At 43.3% G+C, this 11,631-nt stretch overlaps 2 protein-coding genes across 2 annotated transcripts; one reads left to right on the top strand and one right to left on the bottom strand.

The window, feature by feature from the left end:
* Window positions 1-566: 566 nt before the first annotated feature.
* LOC122051221 (U-box domain-containing protein 30-like) lies at window positions 567-2,773 on the top strand. Its single transcript, XM_042612226.1, has one exon. The coding sequence runs from the start codon at window positions 1,236-1,238 to the stop codon at window positions 2,592-2,594; it is 1,359 nt and encodes a 452-aa protein (XP_042468160.1). The 5' UTR covers window positions 567-1,235; the 3' UTR covers window positions 2,595-2,773.
* Window positions 2,774-5,290: 2,517 nt separating this feature from the next.
* LOC122053574 (phytosulfokines-like) lies at window positions 5,291-5,879 on the bottom strand. Its single transcript, XM_042615598.1, has 2 exons — window positions 5,718-5,879; window positions 5,291-5,599 (listed from the first exon to the last, which is right to left on the bottom strand). The coding sequence occupies exons 1-2, from the start codon at window positions 5,823-5,825 to the stop codon at window positions 5,474-5,476; spliced, it is 234 nt and encodes a 77-aa protein (XP_042471532.1). The 5' UTR covers window positions 5,826-5,879; the 3' UTR covers window positions 5,291-5,473.
* Between the last annotated feature and the right edge of the window lie 5,752 nt (window positions 5,880-11,631).

An 11,631-nucleotide genomic window follows, 5' to 3' on the forward strand; every position in this document is an offset into this window, starting at 1 on the left:
ATTATAAATTAACATAAATTAAAAATAAAATTAATTAATATATCAATTAAAAATTATAAATAAATTAAATTAAAAATCATAATTAATTAAAATATTAAAAATAAAAATTATATAGAGACTAATAAATAAAGATATATGATTTATAAAATAGGTCCAGTATAAAAAAATTATCTAGAAATTATTGGTGATGTGATAAATTATGTGGCATTTTAAAAATTATAAAAAAAAACCCTGGGATAGAAATTAACCATTAGATGCCCTAAGTTGTCGATCAACAAAAAGATCATATCGAATCCACACCGTCCACGTCACTTCCTTATCCCACAAGTGGTCTAAATCGCTGGTCAAAGATTCTGATCTTTGAGGGAAATATTAAATTTCATAATCAAGACATCTCCTTAAGACATTTCATAAAAATATTATTTTTTATAACCGTAAACAATAAATGTTTGTTTGGTCGAAATAAATAAATTCGGTTTTAAGGGTGAAGATGGAATTTAGAAGATTTGGGCGATGCTCATCGAAAAAAGCTGGAGTGGAGTTTACGGCGACGGGCACAAGACGGTATACACGTGCGGTCTCTAACCGAGACGTCACGCAACCGGCTACTTCCGGTCGTCCCCTCCCGGCCTCCCCTTTCTCTTTTCTGTTCTGCGCTGAAGAAGCCGGAAAGGGAAGCTGGAGAGAGAGAGAGTGCATCGCCTCCCTTTTCAAAATCGTTCCTTTTTTAAATGCAGATTTCGTTATTCAATAGTTTAATCTCATCGCTCTCCGTGAATCTTATCTCCTTCGTAGTTTACCAGGTCGCATTAGATCTCTTTGCTTCGCCTGCGAGCTGGGAGGCGAGGCACTCTATGAACTCTAAAAAGCTGGCAATTTGCTGGTTTTTTCGTCTTGTTTGAGTTGTTTGGACCAGATTTCGGTCTCTTTCACTACCTTTTGCTCTTCCCTTTTTTTCCCTCCTGATTTGCGTCTTTGCTCGCTGATGATTTCGCCTTTTTCTGAGCGCCGAGCAAGTCCCTGTGCGAAATAGGGCTTTGGGAGAGAGGAAGAAGGGGCCTTTGGGAGAGAACGTGTTCGATTGTAAGTTCATCATATTGGCGATGATTACAGGTTGCTTTTTGGCCGGCGCTTCCGAAGCGGAGGTTATCGGAGCTCTCAAGTCCTCCGCTTCCAGCAGTTTCTGCTTTCGTCTTGCTTTGGGATGCAAAATTTGGTGATTGCGGTTATCAGCGATGCCACAGTACCAGCAGCACGCTTCCTGGAGGACGGCGGGCGGTGGGCAGATCATAGATCTGGAGACCGCCGTCAAAGACGGAATTTTGGGCGGCTCTGGCGCCGGCGGAGGCACCTTGGAAGCCGCTTCCGAGAAGTTTGACCTGCGGAAGATGATCGAGGAGCTCGATTCCGCCGTGGCGGTGGAGGAGATGCCCTCGGTGTTCATCTGCCCGATCTCCCTCGAGCCCATGGTGGATCCCGTCACTCTCATCACCGGCCAGACCTACGAGCGCGCTAACATCCTCAAGTGGTTCTCCACGGGGCACCTCACCTGTCCAACGACGATGCAGGAACTCTGGGACGACGCCGTCACTCCTAACTGGACCCTCCACCACCTCATCAACGCCTGGTTCTCCCAGCGCTACCTCCAGATGAAGAAGCGAGCAGAGGACGTGCAGGGCCGCGCCGCCGATCTCGTCCAAACCCTAAAGAACGCCAAGGGGCAAGCAAGAGTCCAAGCCCTCAAGGACCTGCGCAAAACCATCGCCGCCCACCCATCCGTCGACAAGTCCGTGGTAGATGCCGGCGGGGCGACGCTCCTTTCCTCTCTCCTCGGCCCCTTCACCTCCCACGCCGTCGGCTCCGAGGTGATCGCCATTCTGGTCAACCTCACTTTAGATTCAGTGGCATTCACCAATTTGATGCAGCCGGCAAAGATCTCCCACGTGGTGGACCTTCTCAGCGAAGGCACAATCGATACCAAGATCAATTCCGCGAGGCTCCTCGGAATGCTGATGTGCGCGAAGAGTTTCCGGCCGGAGGTGGTGTCGAGCATGAGCCTCTTGGTGGCATTGCTGAGATTGGTGAAGGACAAGCGGCATCAGAACGGAGTCGCTGCCGGACTCAGCTTGCTCAAGGCCATCTCCTCCTCTCACGAGCAAGCCCGCAGCTTGATGGTGCGCGTCGGCGCGGTGCCGCAGCTGGTGGAGCTATTGTCGAACCCGAAACGGGAGCCGAAGTCGGTAGAACCTGCATTGCAGATCTTGAATGATCTTTCAAGCACACCGGTCGGATTGTCTGCATTGAAGGATTGCCCTCAGGCCATTCCCACGGCAGTGAGGATCTTGATGAATGCCTCTCAAGCTTGTACTCAACATGCATTGTCTATATTACAGTCCGTCTGCCGGCTAGCCCCCGACGAGTGTAGTTTCCTTGCCGTTGAGGCCGGGCTGGCCGCGAAGCTACTGCTCGTGATCCAAAGCGGTTGCAATCCGGAGACGAAGCAACAGGCTGCCGAGCTACTGAAGCTATGCAGTCACAATTATCCCACAACTGTGTTCATTTCCAAGTGCAATCTAACGAGAACATTCCAATAGCTACCCGAATCATAAATTTATCGTTAACAATCCGCGATCGAAGATGTGAGCATTTGCAAGTTTGGATCAGGATATTGGATCCTCATGACTCAAGGAGGCTCCTGCTTCTTGTGCACAGTTCTATCTATATACATGGAACTCCCATTCTTGATAAAAGAAGAGATCTTCATGTTTAATAAGCTGGTGAGCTTATGAATCTCCTTGCCGTGGTGTTTGAAACTGCAAAGATTCACATTCCTTTCAGAACTGTTAGTTTCAAGTTGATTTCGATTCTCACTTTTATAAATCATTAAAATAGGAACTCCAGTGCTGTAAGGCATCAGAAAGCGGAGGCTAGAGACCTACTGAACAAGCCTATTCTTAGCATTGATTATCCACAAAGTGGTGATGGAATGAGTGGCCTAATTGCACCACAAAATGCTTCTGCTTTTTTGGCTTCGACTTTAACTTTTTAGGTGCGTGAGGACGTGATGACCATTGACCGGTGACCAAGATGGGCGATCGACATCCCAAATTGCTTTCAGGGAATCGAAAGTGACAGGAGATGGGCCATGAAGACATGACACACACTGGGAGACACTCGAGCAAGCAAGTCATGGCCCTTTTTATTGGCTTCCTTTCTTTGCACTCAACGAGTAGCCGTTGACGCTGGCAGTGAGAGGTGCGGGCCTCTCTGATTCTGCCTCTCTGTGCATGCCACTTCAAGAAGGGAAGACTGGCAAGCTGCTAAGTCTGGTGAGCAGCAGCAGTACAGCTTTGAGATAAGATATCAGCTCCCACAGAGAGGTTGCTTTGCTTGGGAGGAAATATAGTGTGGATCTTAAGTTATCAGCCTCCCTCATTGCCTCGTGTGAAAGGAGCGTTCCATCAAATTTATTGGAGACAGGAGGAGTATTCGGTTAATTCGATCCATGAATTAATCGAAAATTGATTTAGTATTGATTAATCGAATTAAATCAAAGTTGTATTGAAACTGAATTAATCAAATTAGTTATTTCAGTTAATATTAAATTAATTAAATTTATTTAAAATAATAATAAAAATTTTATACAAAATTAATATCAAATTAATCGAATGTGCACTCATATTTGGAGGGTTCCTTTCCCATTTGATTGCGTGAACAAATGTTTAGGAGCTTGAGTTAGTGCGCGCTTGACTTAAGATCTGTGCGTGCACACGGAATGCCACACTTTTCTTGCACGGTCAAACATGAATAAGACCTTCATATTGGTTCGGTGCTGATAATGACGGCTCGTGCATTGATCTTTAATCACCACAGATTTTTAGAGAAAAAAACCCTTAACGTTCGACTATTGAATGAACGTAATCACTTTTGCTAGATGATCTTGATTTTTTTTTTTTTTTGTCCCGGGACACGATAATAAGGGATAAGACCACTGCCATGCAATTCAAATTATTTGTAATATTGGGCTTCTTGTGTGTACTTTTAAGATTTATTTAATTATCAGGGAGAAATTTTGGTGGGACACCTGTGTAATTAATAGATTTGAAAAGTTGAATAATTGAATTAATAAAAAAAATTGATGACTACGTTTTGTGCAGAAAACATGTGTTTTTATGTAACACATTACTTCGACATTGATGGCTCATTAACATCATCATTATTGTAATAACACACCATTATTTTCCATTAAAACTAAGAAGAGATGCCAAATATTGGCCTTGATTTGTTGAGCATGCTCATTTATTTCCCGAATTATTGACCACTGAAAATTTAGACATACTGAGACAAACAATATCATTAACATTAAATGCACCCTTTATTTTTTTTTAGTGCTTAGTAATGGATGATTTTCGAAGAGGTTTGTGAAATATTTTTTTTTTTAAAAAAAACAACTCTAATCCTATGATGTTTTGAGGTTTTTATTTTAAGAATCATAATCTCAAAATTGGGAATGTGGATGGGGTATAGAGATATTGAATAAAAAATATAATAAATAAAAAATTATGATTTAATACTGTACAACTCATAAAAAAAATTATTGGAAGATTTTTTTATAATAAAGAGGATAATATGGGCGATCGTGAAAAAACTCCCTAAGATTTCTTCACAAAATTCAAATCTTAGCAGATAATTTGAGGTGGTTTGAAATTTTTATATTTTAAAATTTATTTAATTGGTTCATTGACCAGTTTGATATTTAAAGTTTATTAAATTTTTTTTAAAGATTTATTTATTTATTTAAATAAATATATTTCCTTAAAAAAAATCACAACTTCTATTTCTAGAACTCATCAGCTGTACATTTTCAAAGATTTGGCATGAAATTTCTAGGATGTTTTAAATTTTCAATAAAGTTACTTCCCTACTAAAAGGTCATTAAAATTCACCTTTCTATTTCATTAAGATCTGATCAATAAACACAAAACATATTTTAGATTTTATGCTGAAATCAAAGCAAATCCTCTTCTTCGAACTTGCTAAACCTAGCCAACGAACTTTAAAAACAAAAGAAAAGTGAGAAAGAGAAGAAGAACTTAACAATCTGGGCAGAAAAATAAGAAGCAAAAGCTTATGATTCAATATATCTGCAAACAATTATTTGGTTCTATCAAAGGTTTGATTCAATACAATAAGAGTTTCGAGTAGTGTTCTCTACTGTCACTTTTACCCTCGACGAGGAACACAGCAGTGGATCAGAAGAAGAGAAGGACAGAGCAGAAGAAATGTAACATGAACTCAAAAAACAGCATTATTTATTAATATTCTAATGAAAAAGAAACATATATTAAAAAGAGGAGAAGAAGAAGAAGAAGAAGAAACTTTGGTAGCAATAACAGCTTAAACTTGAGATTTAATATTCATCAAATAAAGAAGAATAAAAAAAGAACTTCAAAAACAGAGCTTGTCATCCATATCAATGCTTCTTGCCCTTCCCTTGAGTATAAATGTAGTCAGTGTGAGCCTCCAGTGTTCTCCTCATTAGGCACTCATCCTCCCCAACCTGTTCACAGCCTTCCTCTATCTCTTCTGATTCCCCAACCTATCAAAATTTCCAACATCAAATTTATAAATTATCAAAGTATAACCTTTTTCTTTTCAGTAACAATATTGAAAAAAAATGAAGAAGCTAGAGAAAAAAAGTAAATAATAAAACTTACTTGCTGCTGGGCATTTGCGGGATCAGCTGGCTCATGCCTTGCTGCTTCAGCAAGAGAGGCGAAGAGGAGAAGAGCAATGAGGAGGAGGAGGGCGGTTGACTTGGACATTGTCTGATAGAGCGAGTTAATGATGGAGTTGTTTTGGTTGGAAGAGGGAGGAGGTGGCTTTATATAGAGGCAAATAGAATGAACTCGAATTAAATTGCATTAAAAAAAAAAACTAGCTAGTTTTGCAGTGTGTACAAGGTTGATTGCCGACTAGGTTATTTGTTCTATTGCTTTTGCCCTTTCTGTTGTTCATACTCGCAACAGAGAAACAAAACAGGAATCTTCTACCTTCTTTCTGAAAATAAAAATCAAAATAAAAATATTAATATTTTCTGTAATAAAAAAAAAAAGAGACTGGATATTAGCTGTTATAATACTTAAAAGTTATTAAATAGCTACTATAATGTTGTTCTTTATTTTGAATGTTAATGTAGCAATTATAATTAGTTGGAATAATATATAGAAATTATTATATAGTTGTTACCATGTGTAACATCTAATATATTATTATTATTATTATGTTGTAATAACTATTTAGTTGTTTCTATTAAGTGATTTTAATGAAATTTAATTAATTTTGATTAGAAAATAACTTTGATGAAATTTAATTAATTTTGATTAGAGTATTTTTGATATAATAGTATTTAAAATTTAGAATTGAAGATTCAAAATTTTAGGATTTAAAATTTACCTAAATAAATATGTGTAGCGGTTATTCGCTAACTTTTATAACATAAAAAATCATCTACTTCATACTTAATCAAAATGAATCATAAATTTAATTTAAACATATAATAATTACTAAGTAATTTTTATATATTATAGTAGCTACTGAATAACTAAAATATAAGATATTTTTGAAATAAAATCAAAAAGTGTCTTTTTTTTAATTATTATTTTTTTAACGAGACGTCTTGTAAATATGTAATTTTAAATAAAAACACGGAAGGAAAAAAGGCAACAAGTTGACTTGGTTGAAGGAAAGATTTACATAGATTTTGTTTACACGAAGCATTTGGCAAGGGAGTTGTGTTGGTTGGATCCAGCTTGATGATTTAAAGTGCTTCACCTTTTTCCGCAATTAGAGTTACTTTCTCTTGGGAAGATTGAAAGCTACAAAAGGAAGGATTCGAAGAATGAAGACTTTGAGCAAGTTTATTCCATTATCTGAAAGTGACTTATAGATAAATACTGATTTTTTTTTTGTTTGCAAATTAAATCTCCTAAAATAGTAAATATCAATTGACAATGATATGGCGCTAACAAACACGGATTTGAAGGTCAAAGAATTCAAAATTCTATGCGGTATTCAAAGCAAATTAAACATGTAAAAAGACCATCAAATGAGTGGATATTAATTTGTCTAATTTTCATTGTGTTCGTATTAGTTTACATTATTGGATCGAGAAGCGCTAGGGGGGAAGGGGGGTGAATAGCGCTCACGACTATTTCGTTCGATTATCGAAATCATAAAACGTTCGTCGAGTAATTAAAGCAGCGGAATAAAAATAAGCAAACACACAAGAACACAGTCGTTTACTTCGTTCGGAGCCTAGATCGACTCCTACTCGAAGGCCCGCGATCCTTGATCGCTTTCCGTGGGCAACAACTAAAATATCGTGAATAAGTATAAGTAGAAATAAGTACAACTGAAATTGAAATAATACCAACAACAGAATAATAATAAATGAAGCTTCGGGTCGTCGGCGACTGCAACAGTACTTTAGAATCGACTCTTGAGCAGCACACAGCAGAAGGAAAGCTTGTAAATTGTTGTATTAGCTGCTGCCTCGACCCCTGCTTTTATACAATGCTCAAGGCGCCTTAAACAAGCTCCAAGGCGCCTTGAAGCTGAATTCTATCCCGATCAGTTCGCTGCGATAAGCCTTTGACTGCTGCGACCTGAAGGCGCCTTCAACGCCCTTCAAAGCGCCTTGGCTTCCTGCAAGGCGCCTCCAAGCTGGTTTCGCAGCCAAATCAGGTTTTGCACCCGAGGCGCCTCCAAACTCCATGGAGGCTCCTCGGACACTGTTCATCCGAGGGAAGACTTCATTATTTTGTACCTGCAAGACATGTTAGTCTCAAACAATATCCTGCAACACAAAGTTAGCACATAAAGTCATATATAAGGTAACAAAATATTATCGATAGTCGTCAGACTATCCGGGTCTGACTTCGGATTTCCGTCTGGAAATCCTAGGTCGACCCGACGCCTACTGTTCCCTCTACGGGGAACGTGTCCTCACCTACTCCACTAAGGAGATTTACCTGTTGCCAGTGCAATCCTCCAGATCGACTGAACTTTTGCTTAGCACTCGACGCATCTGGACTTTCTGTTGGACATCCGCTTCCCGGCTAGTCCAGTCTTTCACCTGGTTCGCGACACCAGGACTTTCCACCTAGGGTTACCACCCCCTAGGACTTTTGCTGAAGCCATCGACCTGCCAAGACTTTCCGCATAGGGTTACCACCCCCTATGACTTAGGGTTACCATCCCCTAGGGTTTTCTCTTTGCCTAACCGCAGCTAGGACTTTCCTGAAATACTCAAGCAGACTTGTTAGATCACAAAACACCTTAACTTTGAATCCTTTGCCATTATCAAAACATGAGTTCGATCGTCGGATGGTTCACGTCAGTATTGGGAACCAATTATGGAAATTAATATTTAATGGAATTAATAACTTAGGTGATTTGGATCGAACGTGTTAAGTTCCGCAGGAGATCCAAGTCAAAACCTAAAAGAACAAATAGATTAAACTTTGGATCAAACGTGTTAAGTTCCGCAGGCGATCCAAGTTTAATTTAAAAGAACACATGGTAGCTAGCAAAAGGTTCAGACCTTTGTACAAAATTTTTGTACAGTGGAACCATTAGGTTTTCCGAGTAGCAACCAACACAAGAAATTTAGGAAATAGATGATTGAGAAGAGTTTAGATATTACCTCGGAGGCATAGCTAGTGATCCTGTCCGAACGCTGAGTCGATGGACGCTGGGCACGTGTCGCTCTCCGAACTGATGATGCGGATCTCTAACCGGCCGTATGGATCTCCGGCGAACTTGCAAGGAAGTCGAGCCGGGAAGGGGTTCCCGGCGACGACCCTCCAACGCTCAAGTCAGGCAAGAGGAAAACTATGAAGTGGCTCCAAAGATGCGAGATCGCGTACCTCTGGCGAAGTTTGAGGGCTCTTATATAGAGTTGTGGGGAGGCTTATGAACACCTACCGAGGTGTACACGTGTCCTATACCATACCTTAGTATGGGCTTGCCAGAGGAGCATGCTTGACACCATACTGCTACAGTCTGAGCACCTCTTTGATGGGACAGCAGAACCTTCCGTCGTACGATTCTGCGTATGGCCTGGTCGTCGAATATGTCTGCTGTCAGAAGATGATGTTCCCCAATGTCCTCTTGTCCTTGTCTCCTTTCTCCCCGAGCCGAGCGTCCATCCGCTCGGCAAGCATCGGTCCGACCGGGTGCTCGGCTGAGACTGTTCCTTTACAGCATTGATGCTTTACGCCTCGGTTAAGCGGGCTACCCGCTCGGCCCGGCGACCCTGTTCACCATGAGCGTCGGAAACCCGACTCTCTGTCGGGTTGTCTTTGATTCCGCCCGGACCCGATCGACCTGTTGACTCGACCCTTCTCCGATCGGATGGGCCTCATGCTGACCATTTTGCCTTTTGACCTCCACATGGCGTTGACTCCCCTCCAGAGGGGGTCCCCCTACCTTACTGCCAGATCACTTGCCTCCCCTTCAAGTCTAGTCGAAGGAGGTGCATAGTACGACTGACTAGACTCCCGTAGCGCCGAGCAGCGCATCCAAGAAACCATCCTCCGCTCGGCCCGTGTGGAGGTAGATACGACCTCAGTCAACGCCACCCTCCCTCGAATCTCCTCGGAATTTGCGCCAATCTCCGTCATTAAGGCCAAGCACGTGCTCATTAAATGCACTCCAATGGCCGAATGCCACATGGCGCTGCTGTCGTCATCATACAACGACGGCGTTGCGGGCGACGAGACCGAGGTGGTTTGAAATGGACGGCCTGATGCGTGCTTCGATTCCCGTGACCTACATCCGACGGTGGAGGCCGCTCGGGCTCAACCCTATAAAGCCTTCACCTTCTCCCCCTCCTTGCCGCATTTGTGCTTTCGCGTGCCCAGAAGCTTTCCTTGTCGTTCCTGCTCCGGTGATCTTGTTGCTGCTTCTTCCGGCGACCTCTCACACTCTTCCTTCGATCTTCGTCTGCTTCTTTGTAAGGTCCTTACCCCTTCTCTGTTATCCTCGTGTTTTTTGCCGAGTTCTCGCTCTCTGGTTACTGCATTGTTTGTCGTCTTCTTCTTTCTATCATTTGCCTCTCCTCACCTTTTGTGGGTTCGTCCGTTCGGACAATGGCCAGTTCCTCTCAGCCTCAAGACCCAGCCCTCGACCCGTGGTATACCACCATGGAGTCTCGCTTCGATCGGCGCGACGCCGATATTCTGATGGATAATTTTGACATCCCCTCTGATTTTGAATTTATCTTACCCTCACCCTCCGCTCGGCCACACAAACCGCCGCACGGAGCTTTCTGTGTTTTCCGCGACCAGTTCATAGTCGGTCTGCGCTTTCCAATCCATCCCTTTATCGTAGAAGTTTGTAATTTTTTCGGCATTCCGCTCGGAAACTTAGTCCCTAACACTTTCCGCCTTCTATGCGGCGTTGTTGTTTTGTTCAAAATCCACAGCATTCCCCTCCGACCGGAGGTCTTCTACTATTTTTATTATCCTAAACAGTTCGAGCTGGGTACTTACATATTCCAGGCTCGACCCGGTTTAGTCTTCTTTAATAAACTGCCCTCTTCAAATAAACATTGGAAAGAGTATTACTTCTATCTCTGTCTCCCCGAATGGGCCTCTTTCCGGACCCAGTGGCAGGTCGGACCGCCAATCTCCCCTGAGCTAAAGAGGTTCAAGACCCGACCGGACTATCTTCACACTGCCAACATGCTAGCCGGTCTGAAGTTCGACATCAACAAGTTTTTACCCGAAGGGGTGATGTACATATTTTGCCTGAGTCCGATCCGGACTCCCCTCCCGAGCGGCTTTGGTAAGAATTTTACTTGTGCATTTGCCTTGATTGCTAACTGATTTTCTCCTTTTTCCTTTGCAGCGGACATTGTCATGGAGTCCGTGATGACCGGAATTTTGAAGAGGAAAGCGGCGGCGCTCGAGGCCGCAGCTACCAAGGAGATGGAGGCGCTTGGCATTGAGCCGGTTGGCTCACACGAAGGGGAGAGCGGGACTCACGAGGAGTCGGCCGCTCAAGCCTCCGCCCAGGATGTGGCCAGATGCGCCACCCCTAGCAGGGGGCTAACTGTCCATGAGGAAGGCTCCGCTCATGAGGAAGAGCGCCCTCTCCGACAAAAGAGGCGCCGAACGGAGACACCACTTCGCTCGGCCACTTCCGCGGTCCAGCCGTCCGAACGGACCACCGCCGATTCTCGCGGCAAAGCCCCAGCGGTTGAGGCGATTTCGTCCGATCGGACACCATCCCAGCTGGATGCGTCCGCGGACCCCCTCGAGGCCATTCCTGTCAGCGCCCTTCCACCCGTTCCCCGCCAAGTCCAACGTTCGGCCATTTTGTCCCAGTTTTCTGCGCCGGCCTCCGATCCTTCCCCAGCTTCCGCTCAGATGACTCCCGATCGGCACCGTACCATCAGTGTCTCCCTACATCTCCCCACCGAAGAGTTGATGCCCGAGTCCGATCGGCCAACCGCGCCCGAGCACATGATCACCATGAAGGAGCCACTAGCGGAGATGTGGGCCGACGCTCGAGCACGTGTCGCAATGATTCCACTCAGCAATCTGGCCAATAGTCATATGCAGC

This window comes from Zingiber officinale, chromosome 3A, assembly GCF_018446385.1.
Source record: "Zingiber officinale cultivar Zhangliang chromosome 3A, Zo_v1.1, whole genome shotgun sequence".
Classification (NCBI taxonomy): Eukaryota; Viridiplantae; Streptophyta; class Magnoliopsida; order Zingiberales; family Zingiberaceae; genus Zingiber; species Zingiber officinale.

Coding starts and splice junctions, on each gene's coding strand:
- LOC122051221 (XM_042612226.1), top strand. CDS start 1,236: ATGCCACAGTACCAGCAGCACGCTTCCTGGAGGACGGCGGGCGGTGGG.
- LOC122053574 (XM_042615598.1), bottom strand. CDS start 5,825: ATGTCCAAGTCAACCGCCCTCCTCCTCCTCATTGCTCTTCTCCTCTTC. Junction 5,600..5,717: donor CCGCAAATGCCCAGCAGCAA/GTAAGTTTTATT, acceptor AAATTTTGATAG/GTTGGGGAATCAGAAGAGAT.